At 64.8% G+C, this 17153-nt stretch overlaps 5 protein-coding genes across 5 annotated transcripts; 2 read left to right on the forward strand and 3 right to left on the reverse strand.

Annotated features, from left to right (window-relative positions):
• Positions 1–777: 777 nt before the first annotated feature.
• YKT6 (palmitoyltransferase YKT6) lies at positions 778–1959 on the forward strand (the record flags this gene model as incomplete). The annotated part of the gene is made up of 4 exons (XM_076652482.1): positions 778–893; positions 1285–1666; positions 1754–1867; positions 1936–1959. The coding sequence occupies 4 exons, from the start codon at positions 778–780 to the stop codon at positions 1957–1959; spliced, it is 636 nt and encodes a 211-aa protein (XP_076501935.1).
• Positions 1960–2416: 457 nt separating this feature from the next.
• Positions 2417–5025, forward strand: JCM10292_004085 (mitochondrial distribution and morphology protein; the record flags this gene model as incomplete). The annotated part of the gene is made up of 6 exons (XM_076652483.1): positions 2417–3584; positions 3643–3788; positions 3865–4047; positions 4108–4590; positions 4650–4826; positions 4888–5025. The coding sequence occupies 6 exons, from the start codon at positions 2417–2419 to the stop codon at positions 5023–5025; spliced, it is 2295 nt and encodes a 764-aa protein (XP_076501936.1).
• Positions 5026–5228: 203 nt separating this feature from the next.
• JCM10292_004086 (uncharacterized protein) lies at positions 5229–9828 on the reverse strand (the record flags this gene model as incomplete). Its single annotated transcript, XM_076652484.1, has 10 exons — positions 5229–5377; positions 5441–5753; positions 5811–5958; positions 6018–6081; positions 6143–6259; positions 6314–6509; positions 6574–6979; positions 7035–7441; positions 7501–9468; positions 9682–9828. 10 exons carry the CDS (start codon positions 9826–9828, stop codon positions 5229–5231), a joined length of 3915 nt encoding a protein of 1304 aa, XP_076501937.1.
• A 642-nt stretch (positions 9829–10470) lies between these two features.
• Positions 10471–10825, reverse strand: JCM10292_004087 (uncharacterized protein; the record flags this gene model as incomplete). The annotated part of the gene is made up of 2 exons (XM_076652485.1): positions 10471–10569; positions 10685–10825. 2 exons carry the CDS (start codon positions 10823–10825, stop codon positions 10471–10473), a joined length of 240 nt encoding a protein of 79 aa, XP_076501938.1.
• Positions 10826–11521: 696 nt separating this feature from the next.
• On the reverse strand, positions 11522–16366 carry JCM10292_004088 (uncharacterized protein; the record flags this gene model as incomplete). Its single annotated transcript, XM_076652486.1, has 4 exons — positions 11522–13728; positions 13791–14628; positions 14683–14934; positions 15095–16366. 4 exons carry the CDS (start codon positions 16364–16366, stop codon positions 11522–11524), a joined length of 4569 nt encoding a protein of 1522 aa, XP_076501939.1.
• Positions 16367–17153: the final 787 nt, after the last annotated feature.

A 17153-nucleotide genomic window follows, 5' to 3' on the forward strand; every position in this document is an offset into this window, starting at 1 on the left:
AGGGAAGGGAAGGAGCGAGAGAGTACAGCAGCAAGGTCAATCGTGCGCGCTCCGTACCACCTGCCACGTCGCCTCTCGTCCGCAGCTCCCGCCTCATGCAGCGGACATCAGCCCAGGTGGGACGCGAACCATTGCACAGGCACGGGCCGCAACACGCGTGCACAGCGCCGAGGATCTTTCTCGATGTACAGAGGGAAGAGGAGACCCCGCAGTGTCTTGTCTATGCGGGCGTGCGAGCGGAGGCGCGGTTTCAAGTTGGCGAGACGCGGTTGGCGAGCAGGTCGCCTCCTCTCTCCCTCACTTACTTCGCCTAGCACCTACGCATGGATCCGAAGGACAGAGGTACGGTAGAAGAATCGATCCAGCATCCGAAAAGGCAGGGAGAGACGGGGTCCACCCGGGGTCACCATCAGCTGATGAGGCGCATCTCGTGCAGCAACAGCTCGAAGGCGGAAGCGAGGCGTTACAGGGCTTGCAAGAGCTCACTGCGAGTTAGCCTGATCACCGGAATCTCAAAACAGAGCAAGCGGGCGCGAGCTGTCCAAAGAGAGTGCGAAGAGTCGAGGAGAACCAGCGGTCTGGACGTCGTGGAGAGCTGTCGCAGCCCGTGCACCTAGCGCCACGCACTGCATTCAGCTGGCGAGCCTCTCCGTTCTTTCAGACGCGGATGTGGGCGAGGTCGACGCTGTCGTCGCCGCCGAGTCGCGCGTTGCCGACGCTCTCGACTTCGCCCTCTCTCCGCTCTTCGCACGCTGAGACCAGCCAGAGCCTGACACGATGAAGCTCCTCTCCGTCTCCATCATGCACGTCTCGCCCGGCGCGAGCTCGTCGCCCGCCATTGCCGTCGCCTCGGCAACCGACTTGAGCTCCTTCTCCTTCTACCAGCGCGGCACGTGAGTCACAGCATCGCACAAGTCGAGCTTGTCGAGACACTGCCCCGACGCGCCCGGCCGCCTCTGCGATACGCGATGGGCGAGGTGCCGGCGTGCGGACGCACGCGTCACATGCGAGTTGCGATGGTCGCGCAGGGACAGGCAGGGATCCGCGGCGCGCAACGGGCAGCTCCTTCCCGCAGCATCGGTCCAGCAGCGGCAAGTCGCGGGCGGTGATTGCGTCGGTTGGGTCTGCGCCCACATCTACACCCGCTGGACTCGATGCGTCCAACCGTGCGCCGAGCCGGGCACGGCAAGACAGGCAGATGTCGAGCGCAGTGGAACAAATGCCGGCCATTCTTAGCACCCCTTGCTGACCTACCCTGCCTCGGCGGGCTTCTCCCCCTCGCAGTGTTGGCGAGTTCATGACCTTCTTGTCACGCACCGTTGCCGAGCGGACGCCGCCAGGCCAGCGGCAGTCGGTGCAGGAGAACAACTACACCGCGCACGTCTACCACCGTCAGTCGGACCAGCTCGCGGGCGTCATCATCTCCGACCAGGAGTACCCCGTTCGCGTCGCCTTCTCCCTCCTCAACAAGATTCTCGACGAATTCACGACCAAGATTCGCCGAGGAGAGTGGGAGGACAAGGCGGCGCAGGGGCGGCAGTCGGGCAAGCAGGTCCTCGTCGACTACCCCGACCTCCAGACGTACCTCCAAAAGTACCAGGACCCCAGGCAGGCCGACTCCATCATGAGGGTCCAGCAGGAGCTCGACGAGACTAAGATCATCCTAGTGCGTCAGCACGTTTGCCTCGTCCTCTCCTGTAGGTCCACTTCCAGCTCCCGCTAACGGGGTCATCTTCGTCTGCCCTGCCTGCAGCACAAGACGATCGAGTCGGTTCTCGAGCGCGGCGAGAAGCTCGACAGCTTGGTCGACAAATCGGCAGCGTTGTCGGCAAGCTCCAAGTCGTTCTACAAGACGGCCAAGAAGCAGGTGCGTCTATGCAGTCCCAACTCTCGCTTCGCCTAGCTCACCTTCAATGTTGTCGATCTTCACTACAGAACTCTTGCTGCGTCATTGCCTAATCGCACACGACCTGCACGACCGCCGCCCAAATTCTAGTTGTCGTCTCCCGCAACCGTCATCCTCCTTCTCCGCCATATTTCGTTCATCTGTCGTTCCTCTCGCTCCGCGTGCGACCTGTCCGCCGATACCAACTTTCTCTACTGCGCGCTGCATATTTCGACCGCGCCACGCTCTTGTAGTATTGTGTAATACTGCCGTGTCGTCTCGCTCTTGCGAAGATGTCGCCCGTTTCCCGCTCCCTGAGCAAGCTTTGCCAGCTTGGCACGCTGCGAAAGAGGGTCTCTAGGCGTGTCTGGCTTGGGAGTACCCCGCAAGTGCGGCGCCACCTGCCCTCGGCTTTTCTTCTGCCTGCACCGCTTTCCGACCTTCGTTACCTCCACTCACCAAGACCCCCGCCGAGACGAGCACGGGCAGCTGCGCTGTGTAGCTGACAGCCTAACCGGCCGCTCTGCACCCATGGCATCCCTCACTACGCCCTCTCGCCGCCCGCTCTACTCGGAGCTCTCTCGCGCCTTCACCTCGCTGCAGCGCGGGCCGTGGTCCGACGTGCGCTACGCGGGCTTCGCGACGGCTGATTTTGCTCGCGGCCCGCAGTCGCGAGCGTCTCTCCGGGCGCCGAGATGCACAGCCCAGGTTGCACCGCCGACGTCAAGGTCAAGAAGTGCCGGAGTCGGCGCGCTCGATCGGCAGGGATGGGAGTCACGGTGGCACCTCGCAGGGACTGCACGCGGTCCGCTGAAGGGTCTGGCAGGCGCACGAGGTCCAGCCCGGGCGGGAGCATTTCGCTCCTTGTCGTCGTCGTCGGCCTCGCCTCCACCCGAAGCACCTCATACCGATCCAGCGACTCGCCAGAGCGACGAGCATGCACATGCGACTGAGGCTGCGCGTCGCGCCCTGGCCAAGCGAGATCCGCACCCGCTCGCCAAGCCCGAGCAGCATCCCCTCGTCGCCGCCTCGACTCCCCATCCCGCCTACCTTTCCTCCCTTTCGCGCTCTATTCGCCGAGCAGCGAGCGCGCTCCCATCCGTCGGCGGACGGCCGCCGCCCAAGGAGCAGCTTTTGAGTCTCACCAACTCGTTCTTCGAGCGGCTCAAGATCCGCTTCAAGTGGCTCACGATCCGCTCGTACCGCCGCTTCCGCGCCGACGACTACTCGGCCTTCTTCAGTTTCGGCATCCTCGGCACGCTCGGGTGGTTTCTTCTCAAGACGACGTCCGCCTTCGCCGTTCTCTTCTTCGTCGCCAACTCGCTCTCGCTCCAGGAGTGGCTCGCCGGCAAGCTCGGCGCCTATCTGACCGACTCGACAGGCGTCAAAGTCGTCTTCGAGTCGGCCATCGTGCCCAAGTGGGGCATCTTCGGCCGCGAAGGGTCCAAGATCGTGTTCAAGAATGTCTACGTCTCGCGCGGGCCCGTCAAGGGCGAGCTCGGCGTGCTGCCCGCTGCGCTCGAGGGCGAGCACCCCGAAGAGACGGAGGAGGAGGCGAAGCTGCGCGAGATGGTCGCCAAGTGGACGCACTTCCATCTCAGTATCGACACTGTCGAGGTCAGCCTCAGCCTCGGGCGCTGGCTCGATGGAAAGGGCTTGATCAAGGAGGCTGCCATTCGCGGTGTGCGCGGCGTCATTGGTACGTCGAGCTGCTTGCGCCGACCGCCGGCTTCTGCTGATCTCGAGACAACCCGCAGAGCGTTCGCACATTGTCTACGACCCGCTCGCGCCCAAGGACCGCTTCGCCTACCGCAACAAGCCCCGACCCGGCGACTTCTGGCTCGAGGGCCTGCAGATCGAAGACTTCCTCGTTACGATCTACCAGCCCGAGAACTTCCGACCTGTGCGTCGCGCTTCCCTGTCCGGTCGTTGTCTTCTCTCCATGCACAAAGCTGACGGTCCGTCTTCCACGCCCACAGTACACCTTCTCCGTCTTCCACGCCGACATCCCTCGCCTGCGAAAGCAATGGCTCTTTTACGACCTCATGTCTGCCGATGCCGTGACCGGCCAAATCGACAACTGCCTCTTTAGCCTGCACCGCCCGCAGTCGATCGGGCGCACGAGCGAGGAGGACCTGCGCGGCGCACGCTGGGCCCGCATGGTGCGTCGTGCCCTCTCGAGTTACATCCGCAGTCACGCTAACACTCGGTGACCCTGGCAGTCCCGCTTCCGCATCGACGGCGTACCGATCGACCACATGCAGTCGACGGCCGACACGGGCGTCATGTCGTGGATCACATCCGGACGCTGCGACCTCGTCGCCGATATCCGCTTCCCGCACGAGGACGACGAGCTCGACCTCTCGGCGCTCGTCGACCACCTCGTCGACGAGATCGGCGGGCGGCTCGGTGCTGAAGCTGCGGGTGCGCCTGGCGCAAAGAGATCCGGTGGCGACGCGGGCCGGCGACTTCTCTCGCGTGACGCGCTGCAAGCGCCGCACACACAGGAAAACGCCGAGCAGGCCAAGCTCGAGCGCAAGAAGGCGTTGCGATACGCCAAGGAGTCAGAGATGGCGGCGGCGGCGACTGAGGCCGATGACGAGCACGAGGGCGCGCAGTCTGTCGAGGTGGGCGAGCAGGAGGAGGACAAGATTGTCTCGATCGACCTCGACATCCGCTTCAAGGATCTCAAGGCTACTGTGCCTGTGCGTTTGCTCTTACGCTCACTGAAGGGACAGCATGTTGACTTCGCTTTGCGGCGCAGTATTTCACCTCGAGCTTGAGCTACGTCAATAACGCCCTCATTCGCCCCATCGTCGCCTTCATCAACCGCAACCGCACGCTCATCCCTATTCACTGCCACATCGACCTCGGCTTGAGCGAGTTCAACGGGAGCTGGACGACCTACGACGTTGGCATCCTCGACCGCATGTCGGAGCAGGTGCGTCGCTCTCGTTTTCGCACATGATGTCTTCCGCTTGCGCTGACTGCTTGCTTCGCAGGTCTACGCCGCCCTCGCGCACCACGTCTCGCAGTCGAACGATCAGCGACTGCAGACGGTCGGGTTGTGGACTTTGCAGATGACGGCGAACACGGTTCTTGGGGCCCTGAAGGACAAGTTCACTCTTGCGCCGTATTAGTCCGCCATAGACAACTCACACGGGCGTGATGACTTGCAAAATGAGACCAGATTGCGAGTGTGACAAGTTGCTGATTACGTTGCGGCACGAGGCGGCGGGAGAGGCACGGAGGTCAGGATTGAGAGAGCGGCTCTATGGATACATTCGGGAGCCCAACGGAAGCGGAAGAGGAGAAGGGTCATCTAGCACTGCTACTGCTACTACTACTGAGGCAGCGTCACTCCGGCCGGCGCCTGGTCGTACTTGGCGCGGATGCGCTCGACAAGCATGGTCAGGCGCGACTCGTTGCCGGTGATCATGTCTTCCATCGAGACGTCGTCGGTTGAGACGCGAGGAGAGAGGAAGTCGAAGACTGCAGGGCCCCGCGAAGTGAGTCATGGTGGACGTCGGAAGTCCGGCTCAGAGCGCGACGCACCGGAGAAGATCGTGTCAAGGTAGGCCGTGTCGAACGCCTCGCCTTCCTGCTGGTGGAACTGGTCGAATTGCTGGTCGGTGATCTCGCTCTTGTTGTCCGAAAGGTTCTCCACCAAGCGGACGAGCAGGCGGCCGGAACGCAAGCACTGCGAGAGGTCCGTCGCAAGCGGGCACGTCGCCGGCAGATTCGAATTGACCCAGGCGAGGAGGGCAGCATTGCTTGTGTCCGACGTTGCGCGCTCTAGGCGAGCGGGGACTTCTCCAACGGGAGCGGCGGGAGCTGCTGCTCCGACTGGCGTGGGCTCGACAGGCGGCTGTGCGGGGCGAGCGTTAGCTGACATACTGAGCGGGGGGCAGTGCAGCATGCGCACCTTCTCAGAGGTAGACAACGATGCCTTGGCCGTCTCGACCGAGGCAGACGAGACCTTTCGTTGCTGCGAACCATGGGGCGCCGTCGACGGGCGCTTGCTCGACGAAACCGAGCTGAAGAGATCTTCGCCGTTCATGAGCGGCGAGCCACTGCGCAGGACCTGTCAGTCATCGTTCCGCATGGTCTATTTTGGAGACGGGAAGCGCACGGGGCGAAGTCCATCAGGATTGCTGCATCCTTCTGCGTGAGCGTGTTGGGGTTTGCGCCGCCGTCTGCAGAAAAGCGCTCGTCAGGTGAGAAGAAAACATTGAGATTAGTCGGCAATTGACGTACACGTCTTCTTCTGGATCTGCGCACGACGCTCGGGCGAGGGCGGACGCGGGTACGGCACCATGGTCTGGGCGACGTTGAGCGAGAGGACGTCGATGTCGCACGAGGAGACAACAGGCGCTGCACGTACGAGTCAGTCATGCGCTTGATTTCCGGAGAAAGTGTCTGGCGCACCCGAGTAGTCGCGGAGAATGGTCGCCTTCATAATCTCTTTCATCCACTCTCGCACCGTGATCTGCTCTGCCGCGGCAAAGTAGTGCGGACGCTCACGGTCGTGCACAATCTTGAAGCCGTACTCGCCCGGATGAATGCTCGGGTCGCTGATAACGCGGTAGCCGGTCAGGTCGATGACGCCCTTGGCTTTTTGCTCCTGCGTGACATCGAGGCAAATCAGCTTGTGCACGCGTGCCGGGTGGGTGTGAAGAGAGACACACCGCCTCGCTCTTGAGGTAGTACAAGTACGTCCCCTTGAGCACGAAGAAGCGCATCTTCCAGGTGTTGTACTTCTCGCCCTTCTTGCGCATCCAGCCCGAGTGATCCGGCCGGCCAATCTTGTCCATGAGGTTGCCGTCGCGGACGATCTCGGCGCGTTCGGCGAGCATGTAGGCCGTGGCTGGGTCAACCGTTTTGACGCTCATGGTCGTCGGCGCTTCGCGCGAGCCGCCGAGCGTCGAGTTGGACGGGCGCGAGCGAACGGATTCGACAGCCGTTGGCGAGCGATCCGAACCGGACCCAGCACCGAACGACGAGAACAGGCGAGTGGAGCGCTTCGCGCGGTCCTGGATGGTCGAACGAGGGCGAGGACGAGGCACGACGCCGTTGGAGTCGGCGAGCAGGGCGCTGCAGGTCAGAGCACGTCAGTAGCTGACCTTGATATGGGATCGGATAGGCGTACGAAGGAACGCGAGGAGGCGGTTTCCTCGTCCTGCCCGGGATGGGCAGCGCCGCCCCGAAGAACGAGCCCGACGTCGAGCTCTTCTCGCCGCGCTCGCCGCGGCTGCTCTTGCGCGACTGCGACGAACCGAGCGCGGGGCTCACCGGCGTGCTCGTGGCGCTGCTGTCGCCCGCCGTCTTGTCCGTGTTGCGGCGGCTCGACTTGGGCCGCGCGGTCGACGGGCGCACTGTCGTCTTGAGTGCTTTGGCCGCAGAGTCCGTCGCAGACCCCTCGTCGGCAGTTGCGGCGGGCTCCTCGGCGATGGGCGTCGCAATGAGCGGTTCGCCAACGGCGATCGGAGGCGCCGTGCCCGCGAGTTCGCGGCTCGACTGGGAGGTACGCAGGTTCGAGACGCTCTGCTGGCCGAGCTGTGTAACGATCGAGCGGTCAGAGGAGGCGGAGGCACGCAGAAAGGAGGAAAGCGCACCGAAGAGGGAGCGCGCAGCGAACCCGACGGCGACTCGTTCTCGAGCCCGAGACCAGCGAGGCTCTCGTCGCGGAAGCCGGCCGCACTGCCCTGCTGTTGCCGGAGCTGCTGCATCGCCTGCTGCTGCTCCCAGCGCATCTGCGGGCTCTGCGCGATGTGCGGGCTCGGTCCGCCGAAGCTGCCTGGCGAGTCCGGCTCGTAGCCGCTGAGCGCCGGGCTGAGCATCATACTGCCCGTCGTCGACTGGCTCGCCGAGAGACCGCCGACTGCGGGGAGCGGAAGGGGAGGAGGCGGGTGGGTGCGCAGCTTGAGATCCTTGATCGCGTTGTAGATGTGCACGCGGCGACCGAACGCGATGAGGTCGATCTCCTTGAGCATGGCGACGTCCATTTCGAGAAGCACATCGCCGGAGATCTCGTGCTCGGCGAACTTGCCGAGCGTGAGCTGGTCGAAGCCCTTCTGCCGGCCCCAGGCGACGACCTCGTCAACCGTCCAGTCGAGCGGGTCGGCGGGCAGGTCGGTGAAGGCACCCTTGTCGCTTCCGGTCCCGGTCGCGGTCGTCGCGCTCGTGAGCGTGCTCGAGCTCAGCGGGGCGCCGTACGTCGCAGGCGTACTCGAGCGAGAGTGATCCGCCGAGACGGGAGATGCGGGCTGGGGTGTGACAGCAGAGGCCGGTGCAGTGGGCGTTGACGCGCGTGGCGCCTGCTCTTCGGGGAGAGAAGCGGGCGCCGTGGACGTGTCGGCAGGAACGAAAGCGACGGGTGCAGGCGCTGCCGCCGGTTCGACCGTCTGGGCGGGCACGGTCGTCTCCTCAGGCGCGGGAGGAGCTGCTGCAGTCGCTGCGGACTCGCGCTCGAGCACGGGTTGCGCTTCGACGGGCATGGCAACCTCCGCCATCTTCTCGGCAGACGCAGCCGCCGGCTGTTCCGCTACGTGAACCTCCTCCTTGGCTTTGTCGTCCTGCAGACCGAGACCGGCTGCTGCAACGGCTGTCGTCGCGGCTGCAACGAGACCTGCTGCTCCGACGGACACCGCCTCCGCCGCAGTACCTGCCGTAGACTTGATCGAGTCGACGACAGCGACCGCCGGGCTCGCCTCCGGCGAGTCGGCCGGAGCTTTGGGCGTCGCATCGCCGTTGGCAACTGGGGACAGGGGCGTCGCGTCACCGTCGAGCGCAGGCGCGGCAACCGGCTCGAGCAGCACGGAGGGCTGGTCGATCTCCTCAGAGGGAGAGATGGAAGGGAGGGGAACGGAGAAAGCCGCAGCTGGTGGTACGTCGATGGTCGGGATGGTAGGAGGAGAGGATGCAGGCGGGTTGGACGAGCGAGTCGAGTAGACCGATTCGGCGTATGTCGAGGTCTGGGTGTCGGCACGCGGCCGAGACTCGTGCGCAGGGATCGCATCGACAGCAGACGCTTCGACTGCAGACTCGGGCAAGGGAGAGAGCACCTCCTGCTCCTCGTCGTCGCTCTCGTCGCTGAGCTGCAAGTCCTCGATCAGGCCCGACTTGCGCGCACGCTCGTAGCGCTCCTCGTCCTCCTTCTTCCTCTGCGCCGCGCGATCGCGCTCGTTCTGCGCCGCCTTCTCGGCATTCTCAGCCGCCTTTGCTGCGAGTGCGGCGCGGTGCGCAGGACCGTCGGCAGGGCGCTGGACGTTCGAGACGGAAGCGGCATCATCATCGTCGTCTTCGTCGATGCGCGAGTGTACAGACGTCTCGCTGACGCTGTCGCGGCGGACAGATCCGAGCGCAGGCGAGAGAGTCTCGTGCTTGACGGGTGCTTCGTCGGTTGCGGCGGGAGCTGCGTCGGCGAACCCGCCTGTGCTCGAGAGCGGCTGGGCTGAAATGCCTCCTTCAGCTGAAGGCTCTGGGTCGGCTCCAGCGGTAGCATCGGGAGGAAAAAAGGAAGGTGGGCGGGATGAAGTGTAGGACTGCGGGAAGAGACCGATCTCGCCACGCTCGTTTCGGCCCTGCAGCGCAACCCTGGTCAGCTCGTCGTGCACTGTGCTCGCTGGATCGCAGTGCTGCTGCATGCGCCCGCTGTGTCGGATGCCGCGATCGAGCCCCGTTCACCTCATCGCTTCGAAGGGCGATCCGATGCCGGGAGCGGGAACGGCGGTTCGAGGCCTGGCAGACGCGCGGACACTGCTCCGACGTGAGTTGGAGGAAGGGTGAGGGCTCACCTGGAACCACCCGTCGCCGTACTGGTCGTCGCGCTCGAGAACGACGATGCGCTCGCCGACCTCAAACGTCAGCTCGTCCTCGTTTTCTGCGTCGAACGTGTGGAGCGCCCAGACCACGTCTTCGCGGCCTGAGCGTGGGCGCGTCATGATCTCGCCGGGCAGCGTGCGAGAGGCGAGGAGGGAGGCGGGCTCGGGACTGAGGTGGAGAGGGCAAGGCGGTGACGCGGGGACGAGCGGGTGGGCCGTCGGGCCAAGCTTGGGTCGCCTGTGTGCAGTAGCTGCTCTCGCGAGCTCTGCACGCACCCTCGAGCGAGCTGGCGAGTGCGCGGGCAGGACGAGAGCGAGTCCGTCGCCTCCCCGCCTCGTCTCGAAGCGGAAAGTCGCGCGATCACCTCGGCGGAACTGCGCACGGAAGGCCGCTCGTCTTCTCGCTAGTCTGCCTTGGAGCGCAGCGTACCTTGAGGGATCGCGGCGAGCTGTGCAAATGGCTGGACAGTGGACGAGAACTCGAGAGAGCGCATGTCGGGGCCAACTGAGTGTCTGCATGCCAGTGGGCCAGCCCGAGATAAACCAGGTAGCTTTCCGACGTCTCGAGTAGTGCTCGCGAGTGCTACAGAGGAGGTCCCGGGACGAATGCGAGAGAGGATCGCCCGTCTCTGCTTGAGAAGGTCGCTTCGTCGTTCGTCTCGTCGACAACAGCACACGTGCACAGTGTGGCACAGACGTATTGCATTTATCGATTGCTTGTCTCGGTGAGGCAAAGGGGCGAGGGGGCTCGTATGCGCCGTTTCACGCCTTCTTGACCTCCTCGTCCTCCTTCTTCGGGTAGAGAACCGACTTGCCGATGTAGTAGGCGACGACAGCGCCGAGACCACCGACGATGAGCGTCTGTGCAGTCAGAATGAGGAATACAGTTGGATTAGCCGGTCCGTCTAAACCCGCATTGAAGCCGCACGCTTCTTCCGCTCCGTGTTCGAGGGGGGTTGTCGCAGGGAAGACGCACCTCCGGACTGGGACCGCTCTTCTTTTGCACAGCACCGCCGGCTCCAGCGGTAGCGGGCGTGTTCGAGGAGGCAGAGCGCTTCGCCGAAGCGAAAATCGGGTTACGAACAGCAGCGCGGAGGGCGACAGAGCGTGCGAGCATTGTTCGAATTGTTGAAATGCGGCGGAATGTCGGGTTGAATCGACACTTCGAGCTGTCTGGTTGAGAGAGAAGAGCGAAAGGAACGGTGAGAGCAGTCAACGCGAGATGCAACCACCAGGCCGAGCAGGAGAACGTGCGTCGGTCCTCGGTCCTCGTTCGCGCTTCGGATGCAAGCTCCTGCCCTGCCCGCCTTCATACCTCGGACAAAATCGTCACTGTGGGCCTCTGAGGAGGCCAACAACGTGCCCGAACGGTCGAGACAGCGTGAATCGTCCTGCGTTGGTCCTGCGCTGCCTTCTCGTCCGGCGTGTCGACTCGCATATTCGTGGGAAGCGGTTGACACTCGGTAACGGAACAAGACGAGCAGCAGCACTGCAACATAATGAGGTCCTGAATGACTAGAACTGCAAGAAGCCCAGAAGAATGACAAGAGCAGCGGGAGGTGCAGAGTGGGGTATGTGCAGGTGTGCGGGATAATAGGCTGCAGCTGGTGAAACAAGTGTCCGTGCGGCTCGGCCGCCGTGGCATGAGATAAGACAACACTGAACACGACTTCCGTAGAGGAAGGGCGAGGGGAGGGAGTTAGAGGGCTAACGAGGCAAGGGAGTGTCCGTAGTGCAGAGATAAAGTTCTCGCAAGTCCCGAGAGCGAGACCACGCCAGAATGAAGCACAAACGTGCGGAATGGGACAGTAACCTAAGAGAGCGGAGTCATGCTGTTGTGCGCTCCGAAGAGGAAGCGCGTGCGAGTTCGCTTAATGGATGCGGGACGGCCTGCAACGCTGGCGCCACTCTGACCGCTCGACGACGACGCCCTGGCGAGGTCAGACGGAGCCGGACCCAGCGCGAGACTTGCAACCGATTCAGGTGTGGTCGGGATCTGGTCCGGCGACGTTGCGGCCGACTCGCTCGGACTGCCGCCGCTCGGACTCGAGGATGGCGTCCTAGTGAGCGGGAGGTGCGGAGACGAGGCCGTCGACCCGCTGAAGTAGCCGTTTGGCCCGGCAAGCATCGGCGACGACTGCGCGCGGCGCTTCGAGAAGAGGCCCGAGAGGGTGGTCGAGGCGCGGCGCTGCAGCTTGACGGCAGCGTTCGATGGTGAGAGAGTAGACGTAGGCGAGGTGGCGGGCTCATGAGCGGGGAGCGTCGGGCTGCTGGTCGCGAGACTTTCGCTCGAAGCGGAGGACGGGTTGCGAGCCGGCACAGCGGGCGGCACGAGACCGAGCGTGCTCTTGCGGCGCCGTAGTCGGAACGTGCTTGACATAGCTTCGGACACGTTGGATGCCCAGCGCGGAGGTGCGGCCGCGATGTGCTGCGAGGATGGTTGCGCCATCGCGAACGTCGCCTTGCCCCGCGTCGGCGGGTACGGCGAGTTCGCAAGTTCAACCGAGCCAAAGTCGGGCGAAGGCGGGATTGACGATGGCGGCGTCTCGCACACCTGCAAGCTGTGCGAGTGCGATGACGACGACTGCGTGCCGGTACCCGACGATGAGGCGGTCGACGAAACTGAGTTGTTGCGGCCAATGTCAACGACAGCGCTAGCCCTATCGAGGGCGCGCTCTGCTGCGGGCGGTACTGGCCCGGCCGACGGACCCTGCCCGATCGTCGGCGTGTTGGGTAGGACGACCATGGTCGGTAACGGCGTCGACGGTACGCTGACACCGCTTGTGCCGACACCTCCGTCGACCGAAGAGTGCGAGGCGACACGCCTGAGCTGCGCGCCGAGCCCGTCCTCGCGGTCGTGGTCCCGCGCACGACGACCCCAACTGCCGCTTGCCGAGAGGGGCGGTGCGGCTGAGCGCTTCAAGCTGCCAGCGCGCGCGAGACCTTCCGCGAGTGCGGTGTTGATCTCGGGCAGCGCCGGACGCGTCCTCGACCCGCTCGTACCGCCTGCGCCCGACGAACCTCCCCCGCCCGATGCATGGTGCGCCTTGCGAATCGCGTTCGCCCACCTGCCGCGCTCGCGCTCTGGCGTCGTGAGACTTGCGAGACCCAGCGCAGGCGCGTCGGTACGGTAGAGCGCTGCGTGCGCCGCGTCGAAGCCAATCGCTCCGCGAAAGTCCTGGCGTTCGGCGAGCCCCGCGGCGCCAACCTCGATCGCTGACATGCGGCGCCGCTCGCGAACCGACGACGGACCCGGGAGCATCTTTGCGTGAAGCGGGTGATGGTGACTGGAGCCCGGCAGGGGCACAGCGGTCGCACCGGGCGAGAACGTGGTCATGCTGCGCTTCGGGCCGGACACGGTGCGCAGACGACGACTAGCGGCAGAGTCGAGCTCGGCCTCACGCGCGGCCTGCGCGCGCGCCGAGAGGCACTCCTCCGAGAAGACGTCGGCGAGACGCAGATCGACCGCAGTCCGCTGCGAGGAGGGCGTGCGGCCGAGGAGGAGAGACGAGGCCGTGCTAGAGAAGCGCGAGCGCGATGCAAGCATGGGCGTCGTGGTGAGTGGGAGGGTACCTGTTGGCGGCGACACCATCTGCGACAGAGGCGCCGAAGTCGAAAGGACACCGGCGGATTGCGCCGAACCGGCAGAAGCCTGCGACATTGCAGCAAATTCGTCCGGGATGATCGGCAGTGGCTCTTCTTGCAGGAGAGCGGGGCTGTTGGACGACGCTGGGGGCGCGTTGCCGGCGTTGCGCACCGAGCCGATGGAGATGCTGCTCGCGGAGCGCACGTGCGCCTTGCGCTGGGTCGAGGCGTACGTCGGCACGCTCGACACGACCGTGTCGTCGAACAACGTCGGACGTCCCTGCTCGTCACGCTCCTGCGCGTTCCACGCGTCCCGCGCCTCGTTCTGCGCCGCGACGAGGTGCGAGAGCCAGACGGCCTTCTCGCCCGCGCACAAGCTGCCGAGCTCGAAATGATGCTCGCGGAAGCTGAGGCGGATGCTGTGCGTCAGGAGACCTGCAAACAGCAGCTCATCAGCGAGGGAGTCGGCGAAAGCGGGGCAAGAAACGAAAGCGCACCTTGTCCGTCTTCGAGGCTCTGGATGTCGAAGAGCCGGAGCGGCAGCCATTCCTTTGGCTCGTACGTCGCGCGCTTGCGAATCTTGGCCATGACGAGATGCGAGCGGTAGAGGAAGCATCCGAGGTACTTGACCTTGAGCACCTCGGGTTGCGACAGCGGACCGGCGGCGCCCGCCATGCCCGCCTCGCCGCTGCTCGAATGGACAACGTGCAGTGCGCCAACAAGAAGCGTCGGACCGAGGATGTCGCAAAACGTCCCGTCGACCAGCGGCGTGTTGAAATCCATCCTGCGCGCGACGACACGTGTTCGCATCTCGCCTTCGCGCTCGCGCTTGGCAGCGTCGACGGCCTGCGCGACGCCTCTGCACTCCGTCCACGCCTGTTCGAGCACCTCGTACTCGGCCGTGCCGATGAAGTACTTCTTGAGCTGGCCGAACATGAGCGGGTAGCGCGTCACGCGCTGTACCGGCGCGATGGCGTAGTCGGCGAAACGGAGCTTCGAGGACGTGATAGGGCCCAAAGACGACGACAACGAGGAGGCGAGCGATGTGTGGGGCGACGCACTGCCGGAGTGGCCGCTCGAAGTCGGAAGAGGTGGTGCCGTGGACGGGAGGGGCGAGTTGGCCGAAGGCGGCGTCGAGATGGGCGGGAAGAAGGACGACGCATGCGCGCGAGAAGCCAAAGGCGTGCAGTCGCCCCGCCCGGCGTCGACAGCGACGCGAGTCGCGCACTGCCGCTCGAATGCCTCCCAGTCCTGCCGCGACGAGATTGAGCGCGTGATGTCAAGGGCCTCGGCATGGCGAGCGCAGAAGTCATTGTAGAGTGCGAAAGCGGGGAGCTGCATTGGAGAAGGTCAGTTGACGGTCCGTAGGTATGTGAGAAGGAGGCTCACCTCCTCAACGAAGATCCGCGCGACTTGACTCGCCGCCTTCCTCGCCCGGAACGCCTGCTTCTCCTTCTCCTCCTCGCCGCTATGTCCAGTCGACTCAGTTGACTCGTGACGCCACCTGAGCTCGTGCTCGACCTGGTCGATGCGCTTGCCGATACGCTCGTGCAGGTCGAGGAGGTGCTCAGCGTTGCGCACAACGGCGTTGACCTCGGCCGTATTGAGGACGGTCAGGAACGGGAGGGTCTGGAAGTACACCTGTGTGTAGGCAGGAACGGGTGGACGAGGACCAGGCCAAAGTGGTGGATCAGTCAGCAGGTAGAGCCAAGACTGCGAGGGTTGGCACGAAGGGGTCGATCCCCGCAATCTGCCTCGTGCTGTGGCGATCGGCGAGTCTAATGAAGCAAAGTGCACGCACCTTGACGAGCACCCGGAGGTGTTCCAAGTACCCTCGCTCCGTCTCGACGAGCTCGACGAGCGCGTGATAGCGCTTCTCGTTGAGCTGCACGCGGTCCGCCTGCTCCTGGGCTTCGACCAGTGCTGTGTCCGAGTCGGCGACGAGCAGATCCGAGTCGTATGTGAGCGGATCGCTGTCCTGTGACCCGGAGCGCAGGCCCAGGGCACTTGAGAGGGGCAGCGGACAAGGCGCTTCGGCACCGGGAGACGAGGCTGCCGTAGTTGCCGGCGAGGTGAAGTAGGACGAGGGTTCGCTGATGGGTGCATTTGCCACGAGGGAGAGGTTGGGGGCAGAGCTCGAGGTCGAGGTGCGGGGAAGATGCGCCGAGGGTGGTGAAGAGGTAGCGCGCCCGTGCGCCGGCCACTGATCGTGCGACGCGGGCGACAGCGCTGCAGTCGGCGGAATGAGAGCGAACGTCGGCGAGAGTGGACCGCCAGTTGCGATGTTGGGCAAGATTGGCGGCGACGAGGCGGACCGGGTCAGGCCCGGCGAGAGAATGGGCGGAAGTGGAGAAGCCGGTATGGACGGAAGGAAGGGAAGCCGCAACGAGTTTCGGAAGGAGGGAGAAGGTGAGGCACGAGACCGGCGAGCGGTGCCCTTCGCCGAGGACGAGTAGCCATCGGCCGAAGACGACCTTGACCGGGTGGGGGTCGTCGCCGCGACGACAGTACTGGTAGCATCGCTGCGACCGGCATACGAAGCGGGGCGAGTGACGGTCGAAGTAGACGAGAGCGAGCCGGCAAGCGAGGTCGATTTGCGGCCGGGAGAGGGGAATGTGAGATGCGATAGTTGGCCCGCCCAGGTCGAGGCGGGGGTGTAACTCGTCGCGGGCCGCTGCTTCGCCTTGCGCTTGACCATGTCCCACGCACCCTCGTGCCCTGGCGAGGGCGTACGCGCCCGGCGGCGCGCGTCAAAGAAGAGCGCCTCGTCGTCTTCGTCGACCTCGGGCGTTCGAGCAGCAAGCGGATCTGAGGGGCTCAGTTCCGCGTGCGCCGCGCGCCCATGCTGGATCGCGTCGAGTTCGTGCCGGGAAGCCGCTGTCTGCCCCATCTCCCGCGCAGGGCAACGACGGCCGGCCGATTCGAGATCGGGGCTACGCGAGCGAGGGGACGAGGAGGGGCCGTCCTCAAGCTCGTTGTGCAGGTCTGGGGGCTTCAAAGGCGTGTCGTCGAGCGTGGCAGGAGGACGTGCGACGCCCGCGGCAGCACCCTGTCCTGGCGGGGCGGCTCGCATGGCTGCGCGGAGCTGCAGCAGCATGCGGGGCAAGCGGGCGTGCGGACGGGCGTCAGCAGGCGCACTGAGCGCGGATGCGGGCGTGAAGGGCACGCGCAGAGCTTGCACGCACCTCGTTCGCTCGAGTGGCCCGCCCTCGCGCCCACTAGCAGGCCGTGCGAGGCGAGCAGGCGCGCGTTGGCGAGGGGCGAGACAAGTCGGGTGGGCCCGTCGCCAGGACCGCTCGAGCGTGGGTTGCTGGCGCGCACTGGCCTGGACAGCGCGCTCTGCTGGCTGTCTGGTCGGAAAGAGCTGCGTGGAAGCTCTGCGCAGCGAGTGGAAACGAGCCGATGTTGCTTGCTCGTGCCGCGATCGCCCTCTGAAACTCGTCCGCCTCGCCTCGCGCTCTTTCCAAAATCTTCCCTCGGCCAGCTTGCCTTTTCTTCATTCGATGACCCGGAAGAGCGTGTCGAAATCTGTCTCTGTCCGCCCCTCCTCCTTGTGCAGGTAGACTCGCGAGGCCTGGGCCCGCGCCAAGTCTGCGCGGAAGCGTGACGCGTGACACGCTCTTTGCTGTGAGCGCCGCCTCCCGTCATTGCCTGTTGTGTTGCCTCGCTCGCAGTCCCACCGCTTGGCTCCTCGACTGCGAACTGCCCCTTTGAAGCGTACACGTAGGTCTCTCAGCTTCTACTGACTATGTACCGAGCTAGGTACGGTAGGTACCGTAGCCTCTGTTGGCCTCTGCGGAGGGAAAGCAAGGCCGACCCGGCCCGCTCACCGGCACCGCTCGCATGCAGCGCCCAGAGCT

The sequence above is a fragment of the Rhodotorula paludigena genome (assembly GCF_050403205.1).
Source record: "Rhodotorula paludigena JCM10292 DNA, Rt_paludigena_JCM10292v1_ctg78, whole genome shotgun sequence".
NCBI classification, from domain to species: domain Eukaryota; kingdom Fungi; phylum Basidiomycota; class Microbotryomycetes; order Sporidiobolales; family Sporidiobolaceae; genus Rhodotorula; species Rhodotorula paludigena.